This window comes from Ochlerotatus camptorhynchus, unplaced genomic scaffold (assembly GCF_037179485.1).
Source record: "Ochlerotatus camptorhynchus isolate MF236.1 unplaced genomic scaffold, CSIRO-AGI_Acam_v1.1 ptg000697l, whole genome shotgun sequence".
NCBI lineage: Eukaryota > Metazoa > Arthropoda > Insecta > Diptera > Culicidae > Ochlerotatus > Ochlerotatus camptorhynchus.
The window spans coordinates 258,071-282,738 of NW_027041173.1; the positions used below are offsets into that span (position 1 = coordinate 258,071).

A 24,668-nucleotide genomic window follows, 5' to 3' on the forward strand; every position below is an offset into this window, starting at 1 on the left:
ATGATGATGATGATGATGATGATGGTCCCACCTCTTACCCCTACAAAGGTTTGAGCTGGACGATTTATCTTTAAGATAATTAAATGTAAACATTTTAACCAGGTTAGCAAAAAAACGAACTGGTTGTACAGATATAAACTCCCTCTAGAGTTTACAGTTGCTTCACAGCGATATAAATGTGGAAAAATCTCAGACGTCCACCTCTTAGTTCGCCTTTTTGTCCACCTAAAATATTTATAAGTATTACAAGCGGTGAAGAGCTAATGAACAATCAACAAGGCATCCTATTACACTACCAACCCCGCAATTGGATGCTATCATAATTTTTAGCAATGTCAGGAATGCTCACTAACCCCTGCCATTCAACGAAAAAACTTACTACTAACTCGAGGTATCTTTCAAATAAGCTTCAAAGTTTTAATTTTTTGGAGACTTCGAAGAAGTTTCACGTAATAATGTTCCACGTCTTTTGAAATAATTACCCAAATTTGTATTAAGCTGGTATTACACTTACATAAACTATTTTTTCACTGGTTTGCGAAAATGGCTTCATGTATTTAGCAATAATGTAGAAAAGCTAATTTTATGAAACTTGCATGAAATACCAAGCTTCTATATCATTATCTTCGCAATATTTAAGTGAATTCTTGAAGGAGTACCTTAAAATCGCTTTTTTATTTTGTTTCGTGTTATAATCTCAACTAACCGGTTTGACATGTTGTACAAAGTCTTAAATATCACCAAGATACACAACTTTGCTGAAAACAACGGTAGCATGTAAAATATTACCAATATTTCCATTAAATTTTCACTTGAGTTCGCAGGTTTTAGCAGCCACATTTAACATGGTTTGATCAGTCATGATGTGAGGTATAAACCAGGCTTGGCTTTTACTCGCACGTGTACCTAGGAAGTCTATGTGTTGACCCACACTTCGAGAAGAAAACACGATGCACGCGGAGAAAAATTTCGTTGCTCGCCGTGCACGAACGCTCTAACGGAGAGCAGGAGCATTCCCTATCGTGCACGAACGTAAAACGAAGAGAAAGAGAGAGACACGGAGGAGAACAGTGTACGATCCTGGCAGTACGATTAGGGGTCTTGGATTTCCGAAATCATTTGGCGTAGTCAGTTCATATCGATTAGCGTATCCGTAGGCTGTGGTTAAAACCATCATTGCCCCTGGACGAAGATGTGGTTGCATGGTGGAACAAGAACCGAAAAATCGATCCTGAAATGGCTATGCTTGCAGAGACAGTGTTGCAGATGCCTCGCACGCAAGTATCTGTCGAACGCGCTTTTAACAGCCTTGGTCAAATAATGACCAAACATCGAACTAAATTGGGATCGGCCACTTTTGAAAAGATACTTTTTGTTAGAGCAAATGGTATTTTATTGATAATATTTACTTTAACTATAAGGTTTAAGGTATGTTACTTCATTAACGAAATTTTCAGTCGGAAACAGATTTGTCTCTTACAACTGGTTCTTAATGTTTTGTATTTTCAGATAGTAGAAGCGATACAAAACACTTTAAAAAATCAAGATTGTAGGATTTCAAGATTTTTAAAATACTCAAATTCTTTAGAAAGCAAACTTTAGTCATTTATCATGATTCTAAACATTGAACAAACTCCTTCTAAACTATGAATTTGCTCAATGGAGGTTAACGTAAATCCGCACTGAGACCATAATACAGAAATTATACAGATTTTTGGTCAGTCAGATAGAGATTAAAAATATTTTTTACGATGAAAATACAGATTTAAATCTGAAAAGATGAGGCAACTGGACAGTGCACAAAGCACAGGGAATGCGCCAGCCGGGATGTTCTGAGGCATAACCTTCGGAAGGGAAGTAAAGCCATTGGTCCCCGGTTCATGAGTTGATGGGTCGATAGGTAGGGTCCAGGTGTGGGAGCTGCCTTCCTGGCGCGTCGGTAGCATTGGTGCTCAGCACGGAAAACAAGATCGACGTAAAACAAACCAAAGGAAAACAAAAATAATTAATGTTTATTCAAAATTTTGTTCGTTATGTTTTTTTTCCGCATATGGTCGCGCTTATCTTAAATTCTCATATGGCGACAGTCTTAGTGCGCCACTCATAAGAGCGCTGCAACACAGGTGTGTAACTGAAGCACACTCCTCACGGGCAAAAATATTGTCAATACTGCCTGATGACTCCATCAATACTGCCTATCACGATGGCGCTCATATTTATGATGTGAATACAGAAATATTGTGAATCTTGATGGATTGACGTCAATATAAAATGTATTGACAATACGATTATTGTCACTAAAAACTGTCGTGTGGGGTGCACTTTAGGTAGTATAGAGATTGCTAAAGTATGATTGTGTAAGTGATTCGTTTTCATCGGGACAATTTTCCGCTATGAAGTTTTTTTTTTCCCCCGATGAAAACGTATACGTGACGTAGTGTGCGTACGATAAAGGTCAGCAATCTCTATTCTATGGCCACTGCTTAAGGAGCAAATCCTGGATAAAGAGCTCCGTGTGCTAAATTAATGGGTACATAAACATAACATTGCCGTCGCCGGTGGTGTAGTGGTAAGCGTGACTGCTTTCTAACACCCCGATGAGTCTGGGTTCAATCCCAGCCGAGGTCGGTGGGATTTTTCTGAGACATAAAAAATCGGTGATTGGCACTAGATTGCGGAACAGAGACTGACGTTAAATAAAGGAAAATAAACATAACATTCTGCCCACACAATCTTACACTTAGGTCTTTTTTACACGGAGTATACGTACCGTGTAAAAAAACCGTGTAAAAAAACCGTGTAAAAAAAACCTACGAGATTTTGACTTTTCACATGTTTATATGTTTTTAAAAAATCAAATTTTGATGCTATTTGAAATTATAGCATGCTATGGTCCATAGACATACATTCAAGATTCCTATAGTGCGGATTCGTTCTTGCCGGATTCATGTAGTACTGATGCCACTGGATTCCTATAGTACGGTCGATCCGGCATTAACGAATACACGTAGCATATGGGATTTGAGCTAATTGCGACCAACCACTGATTGTACGGCAATTTGAATAGATAACTTCCTGATGTCTTTGAAGAAGTTGTTAAGAAAATAGTTGGTCATCTTTTGGAGATAGCCAGTTCCCGGTAAGTCACAAGACTGGTCCTGTGGAAGATACGGAACATCCGTCAAAGTGGTAATTTTATGAAACTGATCCTAGAGCTCCGCGGTTTTTTTCTCTAAACAACTCAAAGACGTCTTATCAGAATGGATTTGGAGTTGTGACTAGATATGGACTCTGGAGAATACGGGATGGCCCACCTGAAGATCCGTAACATCCGTAAAAGTGGTCAATTCATGAATCTGATCCTAGAAGTCCGTGGTTTTGTCGAAACCACTCATATGTGTCTTATCAGAATGAATTCGGAGTTTTGAATAGAATATGGACTTTGGGACTATGCGTTCGTCCTTCGGAAGATCCGGAACATCCACAAAAGTGGTCAATTCATGAAACAGATTCTAGAGCTCCGCGGTTTTTTCGAAACCACTCATAGACGTCTTATCACATTTAATTCAGAGTTATCCAAAAAATGGATGCTTGGGACTACGAGATGGTTCACTAAATGATCCGGAACATCCATAAAAGTGGTCAATTCATAAAACTGATCCTAGAGCTCCATGGTTTTTTCGAAACCACTCATGGACGTCTTATCACAATGAATTCAGATTTGTGACCAGAAAATGGACCCTGGGGACTATGCGATGGTCCTCCGGAAGATCCGGAACATCCGTAAAACTGGTCAATTCACGAAACAGATTCTAGAGCTCTGCGGTTTTTTCGAAGCCACTCATAGACGTCTTATCACATTTAATTCAGAGTTGTGACCAAAAAACGGACGCAGGAAACTACGGCATGGTACACTAAAAGATTCGGAACATCTGTAAAAGTGGTCAATTCAGGAAACTGATCCTAGAGCTCCACGGTTTTTTTTTCGAAACCGCTCATGGACGACTTATCAATATGAATTCGGAGTTGTGACCAGAAAACAGATGCTTGGGACTAAGGGATGGTTTATTAAAAGTTCCGGAACATCCGTAAAAGTGGTCAATTCATGAATCCGATTCTAGAACTCTGTGATTTTGTCGAAACCACTCTATAAGTCTCCGTGAATGAATGTTTACAGTACAATTAAAATTCAGAATTTTTATCTGTGTAAATGCACATATAGGGGTACCAGACATGTTTTGCAGTGTCAGGTACTTTATTTCTGATTTCTTTAGGTGGTCGTTTACTTTTTTGACCTGAAAAGGAACTGAAATCGCATTATTCCCACTTTTCTCAATTTATATATGGGGATTTTCATCACTTCCTACCAGCAAAACAGCGCCATCTCTGTGGAAAATGGCCAGACGATATGATTCATTGATTGCATACGCAAATGAATTTCGCGAATAAACACGAGGAGGATTGTTCATAGCAAAACTTGCCATAAACAATAGTCATAGTTCCATTTTAGTAAACAAACTAAATTCCCCTATCTGAGGGTAGTGTTAGAATGCGTGGGCGAGCTGCCAGTTAAGGGCCACACGCATTAGATTCGTTTGCGTTGCGTTGACGTAAATTTGACAGTTAGACAATAGATTTAGCTGTCACTTTGCCGCAACGCGTCCGATCCGGATCCAATGTGCGTGGGCCTTTACGCCAAATTGTCGATCAAATGCATTGTTTACAAAACCTGATACGTCCCTCGAAAAAGTAATCGAGAAATCTACCTTCTATGACACCTGTACATAAGGTGCATAGACCCTGAGTGATGCCTCATAGCTTCGTCCAGCTCAACTGTCTGACTGAACAAGTGGAAGCGATTTGACAGACGTGATGAAAATTTCCGTTACTCTTGCTCTCCCTCCCCCTCTGTTAAATGTTATGACCGAGCTCCGACTTGCTCCACTGTCGGGCTGGGACTGATGGTAGCGGTGGGTGCGATTTGGCAGAAGCATTTTGGAAACGACATTCCTTTACGCTGCTCTTCCTTTCCCTCCGATCAGCTTGATTATTTGGCAGCAAGTGATAGTGGAAGCTATTTTTTAAAGTGAAATTTACGTTTATTTGCTGTTTTTTTTTTATGAATTTGGCTCTTTATCTTTGTTCCTGTTTACTGACATAATCCCAAGCCATCGAAACTTCCTCAAAATTCCAAGGAAATGCGTGTTGACATGGTTGGTTCTCAGCAATGCGATGACCCATTGTTATAATTCAGCCACCCGAGTCGTTTCATGTTGACATGACTGGTTCTCGACAATTTGGTTATTACATCTTAAGATTGAGCCACTACTTGAAAGGTATGGCTATCTACTTTCAAACGGAACAAACAAGGAACAAGGAGTTGTGGGTGGCCAATCGGAACGATAAAACTCGTGAAAGGTGGCTCTGTGGAAATTCGGATTCACCGGGAAAATTGTCAATTCCTGAAAGTAGACCTAGAGACTCGCGATATTTTCTTAATTGCATACAATCATGAGCATAGAGGAAATATACCATCACCATATCGATTGTGTAACCAAGAAGACAGAAAACGGTTCTCTGGATAGCCGGAATCACAGGGAAAATAGTCAATTCTTAAAAGTAGACCTAGAGATCCGTGATTTTTTTTTTAATTTGAAGAACCCTTAGTTGTGAAGATATATCTCGGTGACATATTGAGTTGGTCCCCCGGTGGCCATTAAATGCCTTTCTGGACATCCGGAATCAACGGGAAAATAGTCAATTCTTAAATATAGTCCTAGAGCTGCACGATTTTTTCTAAATTGCAGCGAATCACGAGCATAGAGGAAATTTACCATCGCCAGATCGATTCGGGAAATGGTCCATTCTTAAAAATAGTCCTAGAGCTGTGCGATTTTTCTAAATTGTAATGAATCTTGAGCATGAAGGAAATATATCATCATCAGATCGATTCTGCAACCAAGTGGCCTTAAAACGGTCCTCTGAATATCCGGAATTACCGGGAAAATAGTCAATTCCAGAAAGTATACCTAGAGATCCGTGATTTTTTCTAACTTGCATATAATCATTACCATAGAGGAAATATGACATCAACATATCGATTCTGCTACCGGGTGGCAACAATACGGTTATCCAGATATCTGGAATCACCTTGAAAACAACATTTTGTGCAACATTTTCGATTTCGGTAGCGTAACCAAAATCTCCTACATCACTGCCGTTCGTCGCAGTAACGTCGTCGTGACCAATCGTGCCATCGGAATGGCCCCGATTCTTCTTCCTCTTCATGCTGCGCTTTAAGTCACTGGCTGGGTAATCCCATCGACAAACTGTTGGATGTAGGTACACTCGAGCTTCCTTCACCGGGGTCCTTTGTCCTTCATCGGGCTTCGCGAGCGATGCTTCTCCATTTCGATGGACACACACACACACACACAAATACCGCGAAAGAGAGAGCGCGAACACTATCACCACGAAATGTTTGAACTCGAGAGAGCGAGCTAACACCGAACTGAACTGCTTGACGATCAAGCGGAGAATGTGATAGTGGAAGCAATTTGGCAGACCCTTTTGTAGAAGAAAATTTCGGCTGCTCTACCTCTTCCACTATTCTAACGTAATCAGTTTTCACGACCGCAAAGTTGAATGATTTTGCGGCTTCGGCTTGTGTCGTTGGAGATCAACTTTTTGATGGCTGTGTAAGGGGTGAGCACCTTGCGGTCGAAGAAAATGATTCTTCATTGTTTACTATTTAAATATTCAACATTTATAATGTGTGACATACCACACAAATTGTATAGCACTGGTCAACATACATGTCATCAAAATCCATTGATTATTGGCCAAGTTATTAGCATTTAAAGCCTGACCAATTTTCGTTACATTTCCCCAAATTGGTACCCTTCCCGAAAGACGTAGTCCTACATCAAAAATAATTTATAAATTCTCTGTAATACTGAGTGTGCTGACCTGTGGCAGGAAAATCAATGTCAACGCTTTCAGGGCATATTGCTATGATACAGCGATATACTATGTGCGAAAATATCGCTGGTATTATTTGCCACAGTCTGTGCATTACATTTTAATACATGGTCCAGAGATAATTGAAGCAGCCGCTATACCCATTGGATACATCTCAGAAGAACATCAAGAATGCCGCAACAAGGTTCTCAAGCGATTCCATGAAAAACGTACAAGAATGTGTTCAATGTAAGACAATGATGAAACAAATAATGGCAAATGTTTAACAATCATATTTTTTTTTCTGAAAAGGGTGGCAGCGAACGAATATGTTTTTAGACGGTTGCTAATGACATCCGATCCTTTCATAGCGAGCCTAAAACGACCAACTTGATTTTGTAATTGTAATACCAGCTTAATAAAAATTTGGGTGATTATTTCAAAAGACTCGGAACACTATTGCGAGAAACTTCTTCGAAGACATCAAGTCTCTAAAGCGACGATAAAGGGGAGAAAATATATTGAATGTCTTTTTTTTAGAATGGTCCCACTGTGCGTTGAACTCCTCGCCATTGGAAACGGGTTGCAGAAAATATATAACCTAACTTCTGTAAATATTGATAAATAAAAGGGGACTATTCTTCTATTTTATGTGTGTTTCATGTGATAACTGCATCCCAAGCCCTGAGTGTCGGCCAGTCTATTCCCAGCGTCAACTAGTATTGACACGAAATTAAATAATTTCTTTTCTAGCTGAGGCAAATCTTTAGAATTCCATAAGGCTTGACTTATGAACGACAAATATGAAATTCATAAGCGAGACTTAGGTATGATGTTCATCCAACATGAGGTAACTCTTATATGCCTATAACCATTTAATTTTACTTGAAATATGAGTGTTCAACAGACGGTCCGCATAATCTTATCGTCCATGGTTTGACTCTAGTCTGCTCCGTTTTATTATTTTTTGTCAATATTATGTTTCATAAGAGAAATTGATTAAATTCATACGGATTTCTTGTGTAGTAGTATTAGTAAATAAATTTTGAGGCAGTAGTATTAGTGGCTCCTCTAAATGCATTTTTCTGCTGAATTCCCATTCTGGACTACTATGCAGTGGTTATTGGTGAAGCAAAGAATGGTTTATTTGGTTATTGTGTTCATTTTTAAAGTAGTTAACGGCTTGCTTTCCTTGATATTTGTTTTTTTTTTCGAATTGAAAGAAGAAGTGACTTTCTTAGATATAATACTAGAAACGCGGGTGCTTCATCAAATTCATTAAATTTTAAAGGAATAAATGTTTTAGATGCCTAAAGTTCAGTAACACTTACAGTATTTAAGAGACACTGCATTCCACACGTTAACGTTGCCTGAACCAAGTTATTATGTGGATTTTTTTTTTGACAAATTGTGTATTTTGACAAAATAAAGTTTTCTGAATTGGATTGTTTTTTTGTGGATAGTTGTCATAACAACTTTTTAATAATTATTGTAGAACTGCAAAAAATATTTTGTTCGTCACGATGGTGATGATGGATTTTTAATATTTGATTGAATAGTAGTAATTCATAAAAAAGAGTAATTTTGATATGTCTAAGAAAGTTTGGGCCCCGCAGATGTATTACGGATATACAGGACTGAATTTTATATATGATAAAAAAAATTGAACATTGAAGTATATTTAAAAAAAAAGCCTAAAAATAGTAGCAGGGGTCGCCTGGAAGCAACAAAGCACAGAGAGCATACACAAATTTGAGAGGCGTGCAATGTCGGTAGCTAGCGTACAAAAAAAGGCACAAAAAAAAACAACCAAAAATTAAGTTAATTTTATCCATATTCCATAACGATAAACTCATTCCTTTATAAAAAAAAAGTCCATAAATCAATTTAAACATATGCAACAATCTGGATGTTAGTTCCGTAGCATGTAACAATATTTTAAATTACTCAAACTTTAAAAATAGTTATGTTTTTAAAAATAAGCATGAGCGCACATTTGTTGACGTAGGATTAGGTGTTTCGGGAAGGGTGCCAATTCAGGGAAATGCATCGTTAGTTGGTCAGATTTTAAATGCTAATAATTTGGCCAATAATCAATGGATTCTGATAATTTGTATATCGGTCGATTCACCAATGTAATAAGATTTGTGTGATATGTCACACAATATAATTGTTAAATATTTAAATAGTAAACAATGTAGAAATAAAAAAATATTCAAATTTCCCATACATTTTCTTCGACCGCAAGGTGCTCACCCCTAACACATAAGAAAATTGATTCCTAACAACACAAGCCGAATCCGCACAATCACTAAACGTTGCACGTTGGACGGTTCGATCTCGGACTTGTTTGCTGCAGCGTGTACATCGCAATGACATTTATATAAGGTCTGGGCCAACAGGCAGCTTGCTGGTGTTAAGGCCCAAACGCAATGACAGCGGAAGCGGAACGGCAGCGGCAGCGGAAAAGCCCGATCTGAGTAAACCTACTTGCAGGATTGAAAACTAGTTAGAATCAAATCGACTTCGGTTAGGCATCTTGATGTCATTTGTGACAACTGTCAAACTTTCCGTTTCCGTTCCGCTTCCGTCCACATTGCGTTTGGGCCTTTAGAAGCAAAAATGTTGTAAACATTGCTGAACATCTGCGAACAGATAGATATACGTCACTGCCAGCATACTGAGAACAGATAGAAATACGTCACTGCCAACAGCTGTTTCGTGTAAAAAGATAAACATTGCAATATAATACGAACACCACTAACCATTTGCACATTTCACTAACACCAATAAGCCCTTTGGCCCAGACCTTATATAAACGTCATTGTGTACATCGTAGCATTCCTAGCAGCTCAATACATACACCTCACACCAATAAAAAACAACCAGACGCAGACGCAAATCGGTTCAGGGAAATGGAGAAGCTGCACCTACCGTCGTGAGATCCGCCGCCATGGTCCTTGGGTTATCTTTGCCAGATACGAAACTAAAATTCTGTCGAACATCCAGCTCATCGGAGTAACTGTGATCCGTCGATATCATCATTGCACCCATAAAAATGCAGTGAAAACAAACGGCTTTTTTCAAGACCAGCAATAAATCTTTTCATAAGAGCTCTAGTTTATTGTAAATAAAACTAAACCGTCCCCAAAAGTGCAAAACTACCTAATAGTGCGTGATTAGCTTGTATCGTTTTGATGCGTTAGGCAAGCAAGGTATAAGCTTCGTGCGCCAAAGATACCGATAAACGATTTTGACAGAATTTACACCTACCAGAACGTGCTCCAACCGCAATGACGTTTATATAAGGTCTGGGCCAAAGGGGTTATTGGTATTAGTGAAATGTGCAATTGTTTAGTGGTGTTCGTATTTTATTGCAATGTTTATCTTTTTACACGAAACAGCTGTTGGCAGTGACGTATTTCTATCTGTTTGCAGATGTTCAGCAATGTTTACAACATTTTTGCTTCTAATACCAGCAAGCTGCCTGTTGGCCCAGACCTTATATAAATGTCATTGCTCCAACCGTAATCCAATTTGTATTAGTGTGAGCGCACGTCCAGTCTTGTGTGAATGCTCCTCAAAAGCGCAGTTTTAAAGCTCATTTCGCTGTGAGTGACCATGTCATCACACCCAACGGTTCGGGGGATTTTGGTTTTGTTTTGTTTTTTGGGTTAATTGAGGTATTTTGTTGGGAACTGTTTTATCCCACAACATTCATGGCGTCTTTTTGGACTATAATGGAGAGCAAAAAAAAAAAAAAATTTTCAACGAGTAGTGTCAAGTTTTGAACGTTTATAATATGGTCATTTATTCATGAAATTCTATTTTAATTACACCATTTTATTCAAGTTGAATGTAAGATTTGTTTGGTATAAAAATGCTAGTTGGTTAATTATTGAAAATTGGTCAACTACGTGCTCGCTCGCAATGATTATCGTGAGAACAGAGAGACAAGCTGGTACCACTCAATACTCAACATCATTTTTTGTCTGCTTTTTTTCTAATAATTTACCTACATCAGCAAAAACCAGAAAATACGAGGGGCTAACCTAAATGCTTAAGTAAGGGAAACGTAGAAAAATTGGCTGCAGTCATCGTTTGACTGCCGAGTGATAAACAGAAATGTAAGTTGCGTTGTACACTGAAAAGGAATCTTACTCAAAGAGTGAGCTACTGTTAATCATTCGTATGAAGAAAATTTTAAAAGCGTAGGTTACTCATGCGCTGAGTTACCTACGCTTTAAAAAAAATTTCCATACGTATCAGTAAAAGTGACTCACAAATGAGTGAAAGTTAATCACTGAGCTAGTTTCGTTTTCAGTAAACAACACAACGAATACACCTGTTTATCACTCACTCATAAAATAATTCACATAACCAGTGGAAAATAGAATTTCACATAACTTTCATGTGATCACGTAATTGGAAATTGCACCACTAAATCACATGAACCTTATGTGTCCAATAAAATCTATATGATTATTCACATAGAATTTTTATGATATGTGATACTCAAATAAAATTCATTAATATTAATATTGAAAAAATATTAAGTGCATGCCTAATAGAAGCTAAGTGAAAATTTGTATCAGTGCTCGGCAGTCAAACGTTGACTGCAGTCAAACTTTGCACGTTTCCCTTACTTAAGCATTTAGGTTAGCATTCTATGCCGCTCCTTTTTTATGTATTTTGCTGATGTAGGGGAAATGTATGTAATGTCGGCCTATATGCCCCTAATTTGGGCCCATACATAAATTCAGCAATCGACTAAATTTTCAATAGCGACCAAAAATATCCATTAGTACCGTCCTAATGACGCGTTCATCTAGATAAAATTGATAAATAACAGATTTTATCGATGGGCCCAATCTTAGATCCATAGGCCAACATTAGAGCCATTTCCCCTAGGTGAATGAATAGAAAAAGCACAGACAAAAAATGATGTTGAGTGGGACCGTTTGGTTGATTGCGGCTTATCACTTTGATCATTTTTCAATAGTTAATCATTCATAAACATAAACGGCGCCGGTGGTATAGTGGAAAGCGTGATTACCTCTCACCCCAGGTTCAATCCCAGTCGGCGCCGCCGGGATGTTTTGAGGCATAACATCTCTGATCACGGGGGTAGGGAAGTAAAGCCGTTGGTCCCCGGTTCATGAGTTGATGGGTCGATAGGTAGGGTCCAGGTGTGGGAGCTGCCTCCCTGGCGTCGGTAGCATTGGTGCTCAGCACGGAATACAAGATCGACGGAAAACAAATAACAGAAAAAAAGTAGAAGGGTATGTGCCACGAGCGGAAGCTTGACGTAGGACCGCTAGTGGACGGAATATATGTGAAGAGCATTTAGTTCTTTTAATTGATCAATTATCTATTACCTCAACTCTTTCCGTTTTTGAATTGTAGGCGTACCAAATTTGTAGTATTTTATTTTTTTTTTCAAAGAGTAAGTTGATTAAGAGAATCAATCAAAATCACTTGCACCCCTGCTTCCAAGTTTGGTTACAAGATTACAACTCTGGAGAGCATTTTGTGTGGTCATTTGGGGCTTGTGGTTCTGAATATGGACAAACAAGCACAGATAAATTCTATTCCAACTCTTTACTGATATAAGCTTGATGGCCCTGAAAAGGGCCGTTTTATTGAAGAGGACATCCATGGCCACTTACGCTTGGCGTGTTTAGTGTAGGTGATAGCATCACGGACCTCATTTTCCAGGAACACTTTCAGCACACCTCGTAGATCAAACCGGAGATACGTTTGACACCACCACGGCGAGCCAGACGACCGATGGCGGTTATCTCGAAGCACTTTGCGATGACGCTTGGCGCCTCCTTTACCAGACCTTTTCATCCTTTGCCACGATCAGTCACAGTCAATTGTTGCTTGTTAGGTGTGAAGGAGTGGACCACCTTCCTACTGCTGCTATTGCTGTTCACCACGCCGTCCGAAGCGAAAATGAGCTAATGCCATACTGCAACGCTCTTTTATATCTTTTCAGGTTAAAGCAGAATAATATGCAACCAAGTGGTATAAAAGCTACAAAGACTCCTCCCATTATGAGTAGTTTGCTATCAAGTAGCGACACTGGCTCTATTCCTTTTGCGTACACGGCGATTGAGAACGACTCAAATTTGAGTTTAGTTCACTCATAATCGCCAAAAGTGCAGGAACTCGGCGATGAGTAAATTTGTCTCATGGTTTTCTGTGGAAAACCTAAAAAATCTGCCAGAAAATGAGGAAATTGACGAAAATTTTATTTAGTCTCGGAGTAGTAGACTGAGTGAATCCAATCTTTACTTCTCAAATTCGGGAATTTTTCCCTGGAAAATCCTGGAAAAACCTGGGAAAACATGAGGCAAATTTACTCATAGCCAGGCATGGAAAATCATTTACATTCATTTCTTACATTCATTTACATTCATTTGCCTCTAACTTTTTTCATCAACAGCATTCCGCAAAATGATGTATAGAGTTTTTGTAGGTTTTGTTATTAACTACAATTTTTGCTCATATCTTAAATCTGTATCACCTATGCATCACCAACTAGAGCGGGCAGAACTTGTTACTGTTTTTCAGTGAATGTAAAATACATTCACTGAAAAACAGTAGTGGCTTCTGTTCGCTCTGGCTTGTCGTGCATCAGATATACGGATTTGACTTGATGACAAAAGTTGTAGCTAATAACAAAACGTACAAAAGCTTTATACATCATTTTGCGGAATGCTGTTGATGAAAAACAGTTAGAGGCAAATGAATGTAAATGAATGCACGAAATGAATGCAAATGATTTTCCATGCCTGTTCATAGCTGAGTTCCTGCCCTTTATTTCTTATTTCTTAGATAACTAAACTCAAATTTAGGTCGTTCTCATTCGCCGTGATATCACCTTGAAAGATATCGGCGCCGGTGGTTAGCGTGATTACCTCTCACCCCAGCAGGCCTGGGTCCAATCTCAGTCGGCGCCACCGGTATGTTCTAAGGCATAACATCTCTGATCACGCCTTCCTTCGGGAAGTAAAGCCGTTGGTCCCCGGCTGAGTTGATGGGTCGATTAGTAGGGTCCAGGTGTGGGAGCTGCCTCCCTGGCGTCGGTAGCATTGGAGCTCAGTACGAAAAACAAATCTCGCGTCACATTTCAATAGGTCCTATCTACATTGGTCGATTCTCTTCATCGATACTCTCTTTCGTTAATAACTCGGCTTCACAAATGTTTCCTGCCGTCTTCGTCGAATTAGATGCTAGATTGTTGCTTCTTCCATCGAAAATATCCGGCCGTGGCGATTCAAAGTTGATCAAGGTTGATCAAAATAATTTGTACCCCTGCTTCCAGTTTGATTACATGAGCATTTTGTGTGGTCGTTGGTTCTGAATATGGACAAACAGGTAAATGAATTCTATTCCTACTATTTACTGTAATAAGCTTGGTGGCCCTGAAAAGGGCCGTTTTGTTGCCAAAGTTGGTGATGATTAAACCTCCGAAACCAAACAGAGTGCGTCTCTGTCATTTCAAAACGTAGATGACATCCATGGCCGCTTACGCTTGGCGTGTTTAGTGTAGGTGACTGGATCTCATTTTTCAGGAACATCTTCAGCACACCTCGTAAATCAGACCGGAGATACGTCAGACACCGCCACGGCTAGCCAGACGACGGAACACTATGAGGTAGAGGTATGATTCCTCTATCATTTGGTATAGTTTGTTTATAATATTGAGTATTTATTCACGAGAAATCGGTGATTGACCTGTTTGTTTACAAAAAGAATTACGCCCAAATTGCTTGCTGTGATCTTTTGGACGGTTTTAACTTTTATGGGTCCACACACGCGAATACTTTTCCGAGCCGAAATAGACGTTTGCTAGATCATGTTCTGGCAAATGATTAAAAAAAAGTTTACCTTCGCCGATTGTTTTCACGCCATCATCTGACTGCTACTCTTTGGACTATTGCAGAGCTGATTACGTTGCATTGAACAATAATTGATTGGCAATTTATCGAAACAGCCGCTAACGTGAATGATGCTGTGGATTTTTTCAGTGCTGCACTGGAAGATACTATTTTCCGCATTGTCCCAGTACGATGACCTCCGCAAAAGCCTTCATGGTCTAACCCACGCCTACGCGTGTTAAAACGTCAACGCTCTGCAGTCCTCCGAAAGTATTGTAACTCTTGCTCGCCGTACTTCAAAAGACTGTTGAATTTTGCGAGTCGTAGTTGTCTAAATTACAATCGTGAGACGCACGGAAGCGATCCTTCGCACGAATCCAAAAAGTGTTTTGCTCTTAATTTCAAGCAAGTGTTCCACGATTTCTCTGCTTCGCCAACACAAGTGCTGGATGCTACTGTTGGGATGCCATGCTGTCGATATTCCGCGCATTTCAGAAGACATGGTGATAGCTGCAACACGCAAACTGAAGCTCTCGTTCGCCACCGGACCTGATGGCATTCCGTCATCAGTTCTAAAACGTTGTGTAGTCAATGTCTGCCTTTCAATTACGAGACTATTCAATCTCTCGGCAAAGCAGTGTTAGTTCCCCTGCCACTAGAAGCTTGCTTATATGTTCCCAGTCTACAAAAGAGGAGATAAACGGAATGTCGCAAACTATGGTTGAATAACCTTCCTGTGTGTCTGTTCAAATCTGTTCGAGATTATCATAAATGATACTCTGTTCACGTGCTGCAAAAATTATATGAATAAAGAACAACACGGCTTTTAATCGAAGCGCTCCGTGTCGATGAACCTGGAGCAGTTTACTTCTAAATGTTTAAGATGTATGGATTCAGGATGGCAAGTCGATGCTGCGTATATGGATCTAAAACAACGGAAACAAGTGAAAGTGTATTGCCGAAGGCAAAGGGAAGAGAAAAACAGGAAGAAGGAATGATAAAGAGGAAAAAGAATATTAAACGTAAGTCTACCAATTTTAAATCACCTAGTAAAACTAACCTTGTGTGTTAATTATAGGAAGTTTTTTAATGCTCGCCATTGAATAAATTAGAAACTCAGAAATCCATCTTGCACTTGTCCTTCACGTTGGCCTATCGTCAACATCTTAACAAACTTCGTTTATCCCCGTCCGAATAACGATGTCGAAGCGGAGTGAATCGGAAGCAACGAGTAGCAGTTCCGATGAGGCAACGCCGGAAACCTGCAAGGCGTGCAACGGAACGGATGACTTCTGAATAGTCCAGTGCAACAAGTGTGACGACTGGTACCACTTCGACTGTGTGGGGGTGAATCAGGACGTCGAGAATCAAGATTGGCTCTGCTCGGTCTGCCAGAAGAAGCAGCAAACCAAGAACAAGGAATCGACAGAACCTATTCCTCCTCCGGTGCCACCCGTAAGCACATCCGTCACATCATCCATGATTTTTCCGCCAAATACACTATGTCCTCCATTAATGCTAAATGTGCCAATGTCATTCCACTCACTAATGCCACCCCCCTCGTATATGTCGCCTTATTATATGATGCCATCCTATCAGCCCATGCAAGTGACGGGTTCCATGCCTCAAATGCCACCGATATCGTCATATCGCCTGTCAAATTCGTTCGTGTCATTTTCGGGAGTGAGCAATCATGATCCGTGTTACACAGGGTCATCAAGTTCCACCCAGCCTATCCCGTCAGTACCCTACGTAGTTCCACCGACGTTTATTTCGTTTGTACCAACTACTGTTCCAAAGGAAGGACCACGAAAACAGCTGCAGGTGCCACTGCATCCAAACCATCTTCCAAAAACCAAGCAACAAGTTTTGGGGGACCTGATCTAATATTCCGAAGCAAGCTCCAGAAGATCCGCCAAGCAGAGACAGTTGAAGTTAGAGTTGCAGATTTTGGACAAAGAGAGGAAAATTCAGGAGGTCAAAGAAGCAACCAACGCGAGTACATGCGGAAACGACACGAGGTGATGAAGGAGATGGTCAACGAGAATGCTTCAATGATTGATGTGGAAGAAGAAGGAACGGATAAGAGAATTTCCGACTGGTTGGATGGGTCTTCCGAAGCAGATTACATTTCGCAGATCCGTCCGCAACACTGCAAGTGAATTGGGCAATCCAGAACTGATACCGCCAAGACCTCGATCCTAGTCCTTGTTATTTCTTATGCCTTGTTGATAGTGATAAGTCCTCGAGTTGCCTGGACCGAGGATGATCTTAAAACAAGGAAAAAATGAGTTAGTTAGTCTTCACCTATGTGATTCCTAATCTTCTATCCGTTGTTCCCTAGTTTGAAATGGTTAAAACTAGGGTTCTGATGCATTAGCACTATCGGTGTCATTCTTTAATTTTGTTGCTAAGGAATCCAATTTTGACTGACAAAGGTGCGCACCTTTGGAGGGTGTTCCAACACTCCGAAGGGTATAAATAGCGGGACCTTTCAATTAGAATCGATTCCTTGCGATGAAGGCAAGAATGACAACTGTATCAAAACCGAATACTTCATCATTTCTCAATAGTGATGGAGTAATAAGACATGCACTAAACTAAGGACACGCGATATACTACAATAGATCAAATTACTGGTCACAGTAGTTTTATGTCACGAACAGAGAAAAAAAAATCATGTGTGGGTACACAGCGGAGGAAAATCTAATACGCCTGCAGAAGGGAAGGCGTACGAAGCAGTTAAATGTAGATTGATGCATCCAAGTAACGTTCCAGGCATTATATCCACATTGAAGATGCTGTATGGAAATCCGGAGGTCATCGTACAGAATTTGGTGTTCAAGATTCACTCAACGCCGGCTCCGAAGGCTGACAAGGTGGATTCACTTATCGACTTTTCCCTGGCCGTGCACAACCTGTGCGTGACAATCGAGGCCTGCCAACTGGAAGAGTATTCCTACAACGTTGCGCTTTTGCATGAGCTGTTGGATAAACTTCCGTCAAGATTTAAAGTAGAATGGGCAAAACACCGTCGCAATCTACCACCAGTACACCTTGTGGCGTTTTTTCAGTGGTTGTACGAGCAAGCAGAAATAGTCTGTCCGATTGCAAGTCTGCAGTGTAGTGAAACTAAAGCCATCCGTAACAACAAAATAAGCTCCACTTTCCTCAATTCACACATCAAGGAGAAGTCCAGCAATCCGGAGGACAAGCCGTTTTAACAAGCAAACGCTGACCTATCCGGCTCTGAATTCAAAACGTGTGTAGTATGCAAGGGCAGCTGTTCCAGTCTGGAGAAATATCAGCGCTTCGACCACCTAGGATACAACTCAAGGTGGGCTACTGGAGGGTTCGGGATATGCTGGAAATGCCTTCGGAAACACAACGGTACGTGTAGATCCAAGCAAGTTTGCGGGAAAAACGGGTGTACCTTTGAACACCATCAACTTCTCCACAACAACCAACGTGATGGAGGTGCCACAAACGTTTCCAGAGCTTCGGGTGAAAACTCCGCTACAATTGCGCAAAACACTTCCGTTCGTGAATGCAATGCTAATCACAAATGCACAAACAAAGGACTTTTCCGAGTAGCACAGGTTATCATCCATGGACCGGGTAACTCCCTCAAAACTTTTGCGTTCCTGGACGATAGATCATCACTCACGCTAGTGGATGCATCGCTAGTGCAGGAGTTGAAGCTGCAAGGAATACCGAAGCCGTTGTGCCTCAAGTGGACCGGCAACAAGCGGTGAATGGAGACTGACTCGCTGAAGTTAGACATGGAGATTTCCGGAACAGGAGAGATTCAGAAGAAGTATCGCCTCGCAGGAGCTCATACTGTCACTAGTCTGGATTTTTTCCACCAAACGGTAGACATGCGTAAAATGTGTGAGCAGTATCCTTATTTGCGGGGTATTCCGATCGAATCCTACAAAAATGTGCATCCCCAGATCTTGATCGGTATCGACAACGCCAATCTCACATTTCCGCTCAAGCGAAAGGAAAGAAAAATGTACGAGCCAATAGCAACAAAAACGTGTCTTGGCTGGATTGTCCACGGGGGTGTGGATACTGGAGAGGCTCTAGTAGGGCATCACAGTCACAGCGTCCAGACATGTCCATGCAGTGCGAGATCCGATGAAATGTTGCAGCAAGCCACACGTGATTACTTCTCGCTGGACGGACTAGAGATCTACAAGTCGGAAAAGCTGCTGGTATCCAGTAGTGAACAGCGCGCGGAGCAGCTTCTGCAGTCAGTAGTTCAGACGGAGAGTGGTCGATATGAAGTGAGCCTTCTATGGAAACTCAACGATTTCCGTTTACCTAACAGCAAACCAGTAGCATTGAGGCGTTTCCACTGCTTGGAAGCTAGAATAAAAAAGCCTCCAGAACTAGCTGAAGTATTGCGGGCAAAGATCGAAGACTATCGTCAGAAGTGGTACATCAGAAAACTATCCGACGAGGAGATGCGAGCTTTACTAGAACGGGTGTGGTATCTTGCGTTGTTTCCGGTATTCAACCCGAATAAACCGGGGAAGGTGAGAGTTCAGACCCAGGTGGGCATCTACGAGCGTCCGGCAACAAAGCTTGCTGTTCTGGAGGTTCGACGCGATGAGTAGGTAAGCCAGTAACATGGCGTACCCGGGGTGGAGTGTTGCGGCCCCTCGGTCGCCGCCTCTCACCAAAACGAACCGTGCGTTCAGCATGAACACTAACCGTGTGTTCAACAAGGAAGCGCAAGCCGACACGTCAATGCGGCCGGCTCTCGTTTGTTTTCGACTGCCACTCATTTAACTGTATACCGCTTTCAGGGTATCAGAGTAAAAGATTAAAACGAACGTGGAAAGTGCACTCAAATTATTATTAATTGTTCTAAAATCAAGTGGAGAAACCCAAAACTAAAGCTTACTAGTATATTTATTTATTGTCCACCGTATAAGGAGCGTTACCGTCTTCTGGGAATCGAACCATTAGAGGTGAGACGGACGGTCACCACGCTATGTTCGCTGGAAAGCTGCTTACGGGTGACATTGACTGTCCAACACTGCTGTCTCAGATGAATATGTATGCCCCTGAGGGACCTCTTCGTCAACGCGACTTTCTGTTTTTGGAACCACGGCGCCGAAATTATACACAACACGAGCCAATTCGAGCGATCAGCCGGCAACTCAACAACTTCTTTTATATGTTCGACTTCAATGTATCAGCTGACGTGTTTCGTCATCGGTTACTTGGCCTTTTCCGTACTGTTGACCGTAACTATTTAGTTTAAGTTTTATTCATTTAGACAGTCATTGTCAGTTGAATTTTTCAATATACAAATAAACAAATAAACTTAATAAAAATAAAAATAAATCGTCCAGCTCTAATCTATATACGGGTAAGAGGTGGAACCGTCATAATCATCATAATCATCATCATGATCATCATCACGGTATGATTTATGGTCTACTAATGAGAATGATACTTCCACCTTCTGTAATTGTTTCTTTTCTTAAGAGAAAAGGAAGATTGGTACAGAGGTATATTCCGTTCAGAGAGCGGAAGTTTTGCTTGAATTATTCTAAGCACTACACAGTGAAAACCATAAGAGTTGTATCAATCAATGAAGCTAATTTTAACATCAAATAAAATCCTAATCTACTAAATCATCTATCAATCACATAAAAATACACAAGATGTTTAAACTCAAGTAGAAAGTATTGCGTTTAACTAAATAAAAAGATTTTACGTTTTAGGGCCGTTTTCTTCACCCCCGCTTAAATCTTAAACCAGGTTTACTCATATAGTTAAACCTGGTTTAAGGCTTAAGCGGAGGTGAAGAAATCGGCCCCTAATCTCAAAGCGTACGTACGTATTCTAAGATTTGTATTGCTCTAGAATGTATTCAGTGATGCGAAAAGCAACATATTAATAAAAATACGCACTCGATTGTTATCTTCATTGGTTGTATCCTCAATTGACGCAATCGGCGCGAGACCAAATCGTGGATTATAATTCTGCCTAAGAACTTCGTTTGCATTATTCATAGTATGATTTGTTCAATTATTTTCTCAGTTTTCACACACTATTTATGTAACGATGACAGATAAGTTAGACTTATCTTTATTATTGTCGACTAATCCAGGACGCAACCTATTTATAAGGGACTGCGATATCGATTGAGGGCAATGGAAGAGGTGTTTATAGCTTGGTATTATATGACAATATATAGCCTAGTTTCCGCTTGTTTCATCTTCAGTGTTATCACCACAAGGCGCGTAGGTTCTTTTCAAACAATAATCAAATTGTGTTCATATTAAACAAAAAATGCAAACAGGGTTTAACACATGAAATATTATGAACCAGTGATACATATTCGACCATCACTTTGATATAAACCATTAGGGGTATTCACATAGCGGATCGTAAAAATGTAAACTCTCGTAAATGCGTAAACTCCGTTGCAGTTAAATGGAACCTTGTATTTTTTCGATAGCGTACATAATAACGATGTGCTATGTGAATACCCCAATTATAAATATATCGTACATTTCATAATTGAGATACGATTCGTCCTATTCTCAAATGGAACAGAGGAAAATCGATATGTTACCACCATCACAAATTGAAACGTTTCCAATTTCCAGCACCGCTCATATATGATCAGACTATGCACGGTATGTTAGTTCATTGGGTTAATATAACTTAAGATAAAGAATAAATTGCATCTCAGATTTCTACGAATAGTTAATTTTTTTAGGCACTAGAGTGAAGGTTGAATTTGCAACTGTTATCATATTTTTCATTGTATTTTTTGTAACGTGACTCAATTTTTCTATGAATTCTTCTATACACTAACACGTGAAATGAACACAATTAGAATCCATCGCACAAATTCTCATTTCTCGAGAGTCATCTGTCGCTCAAACAGTTACAAACTTGTTTTAACATGCAAATCGAAATCATTTCATTTACACGTAGAATGATCACAGCACTGCAACCAAATTTCGATGTAAACCTTGTTCAGTAATCGAAATGTACACTTTTCCAACAATTATTCTAATTTTCTTCACTCGACTGACACATTTAATTTCGCACGGTCGGCGAGAAAAATAATTTAGGTGCTTCTCGGATGACGATAAGCGCATGTCCTACAGAGAACACAGGACAATCATATGGAACGATATGGTAAGCAAATAAGAACAATGAACTGCGCATGAACGTACTTTAGGACTATTGCTATAAAGTATTCAAAGTACAATCGTTCTACGGAAAGATTTTGATATTTCACATATATCGTGTGGTGTTCGCTAGTGTATAGTAATAATTATGATTACAATGTAAGTGCACTTCCTAACAGACAAAAATTAAATCGAGTTACCAGAAGGATGCTTCATTTTGAAAAAAAAGTGTTAGATTTCTTATAGGCCACCCCCAGTTTGATTCATAGCCCCAAAATATGAGTATGGTAAAGATTGATGAAGATTTAAACCATTTAACGTGCATAAAATGTTGCAAATATTTCGGGGAAAATGGGCTAAAATTATACTGTTAATAACTAAATTAAACTTTTGATGAATCCCAACAACAAAAACATGCTGCGTAGTAATACAAACCAAAATACCAAATGAGGTATGAATTTAGCCTTTTCTATAATAATAAGGACTGCCATTTATACAATGAAACATTATGGCTAGAACTTGGTTAATTGATTTACCGAATCCACAAAAAATCAAAGGGATCCTTATATTGTGGCACAAGTACTTGCTGGGTGTGAATACTGAGCCAAATATCTCCAAATTTATACTTCTAGCATATTCAGGACTATCATTAGAATACACAGAAACTGAAACGAGCTTGGGCAGAGCTGGAGCTGGTACGTAAACATTTGGACGAGCAGCAACGTGTTTTAGCTCGTGGCTTCGACGAATCGCTTGTTTTTCCGTCACCCACGACGGGCAAACCTTCTCACGCGGTGCCACAAATAGCAGCAGCAGAAAATATACGTCGTACAGTTACCCGAAAAGATGCACCTGCCGAATCGTCGTTTGTTACACCAATGATGTCGATTCCTGGGGAAGTGTCGCCAACTGTTTCGTACTCCCCTGTGGAAACGGTTCTCAAAAAGCTCTGCGAAAGCTGAAGATGCGGGAGCAGTGTGAAAGCAAACGAATGCCAACTCCTAAGCAACTTTCCGCCCTGCAGGTGCAGTTAGAGGTCTGCTGAAATCTGCTAGAAGGATTCCAGTCCGGTTTGGACAACCCGGTAGTCAGGATTGCTAGGTAGCTAGGATTGGAAAAACAAACCGGTGCCATCTCAAAAGTAGCCAGGATAGTGCCAACCATTCCGGAAGGGAAGTGGTTCAGACCAGAACGAAATGATGCTGTCGAAGAGGCAACGGGAGGTAAACCATCACGCATCTTATGGTCAGTAGGAATCCCGGTAAGCCAAACAGGCTTGCCGCCGGTAAGTGGAACATGCGGATCGACCGAAATTGATCCGAACTAAATGAAAAAGTTGGAGGGTGCTGTACAAGACACGACGTAAAACTACGAAATTTTTGTTAAATTTTCTGGTTTGTTCTTTCGATTTTTGTTTAGGAATAAAATGAATTTCATAACTCAACTCTTTTGTAGAAAGTTGTGGGGGCCCTGACAAGGGCCGATGGTTTGGGTGGTTTTGTATAACAGTGTAGTGTATAAAAAACAGGAACACCCCTGTTCATCAAGGTCAGTTTTGTTATCCAGCCCGCACCATCCTGCAAGGCTCTTTGTACTAAATTTTAGTACGATTAGTCATCCTGCCCATACCATCCTGCAGGTTTATTTCGCACATAAAATTACTAAACGCACCCCATTTACAACCGTCATCACCCATTACTGAACCTTGCAGGATGGTTCCTATGGCCATTCCAGAGATCCGATAATATTTTTCCGGGTATCCAGACATAGAAAAGAACCAACATGGATGGAAAAAAGAGTTGGAAAAGCAATGAATTTAGTCCGAGATGATTTAATATTGCAGATTTCCACATTTTCATGTAAAACTGGCCCCTTCCAGTACAAAACCTTGCAGGATGGTTCCTTTGGCCATTCCAGAGATCCGGAAATATTTTTCTGGGTATCCAGACATAGAAACGAACCAACATGGAAGGAAAAAAAAGTTGGAATTTAGTCCGAGATGATTTGAAAATTGCAGATTTCCACATTTTCATGTAAAACTGGCCCCTTTCAGTACAAAAAAATATAAGAAATATAATGCTAAGTATTTCCCGGAAAGATATTTCGCAGAATAACATAATTCCTGGAAAGACAACCCGAATGTTGATCCAGGTACATCATATTATCTTATCTTCGCAATTTAAGGGGCAAAGAACGATCGTCAATTTTTAAAAATTCATCAGCAGCTCTTCCGCTCAAAATCAAAATAACACTTATGAAAACGAATCACTTTATTCCGAATTGCAAAAAGAATGCAATTATTCTTTCTCAGATACGTAATTTTTGTTTTGAACGATAAAACTGCTTTTGAATTTAAAAAAAATAATTTTTTTTTATAATTACTTTATTTGTACAGGCTCAATCGAATAAACTTTACAGAGCCGATTTATCCTTTGCGTTATACATTATTACTGTCTTAAATTTAAAGTTAAAGGAACTGGACCGAGCACTCGCGGTTGTCTCGAGGTTAGTGGAGATTTACAATTTTTTGGATGGGAAAAGGGAAGAAGGAGGTTTGAAATGTGGTTTACGATACAACTATTTAATTAATCCTAAAGCATGAAATTATTTCTATTCATCTTGAAAACAAACATTGAAAAAAAAACCCACACGT

At 40.1% G+C, this 24,668-nt stretch overlaps 1 protein-coding gene across 5 annotated transcripts in view; it reads right to left on the reverse strand.

Moving 5' to 3' along the window:
• Positions 1-21,933, reverse strand: part of LOC135714706 (uncharacterized) — a 255,685-nt gene extending 233,752 nt beyond the window's left edge. Inside the window, exons 1-2 of one of the 5 annotated variants that reach the window (XM_065238099.1) lie at positions 21,810-21,933; positions 20,780-21,001 (exon numbers count right to left, since the gene is read on the reverse strand). In XM_065238099.1, coding sequence (XP_065094171.1) covers positions 20,780-20,881 — 102 coding nt within the window. In that variant the 5' untranslated portion in view covers positions 20,882-21,001; positions 21,810-21,933. Of the gene's footprint in view, positions 1-19,801; positions 20,116-20,779 lie in introns of those variants that run through there. The other 4 variants (XM_065238098.1, XM_065238100.1, XM_065238097.1 and 1 more) reach the window with 4 other exon arrangements.
• Between the last annotated feature and the right edge of the window lie 2,735 nt (positions 21,934-24,668).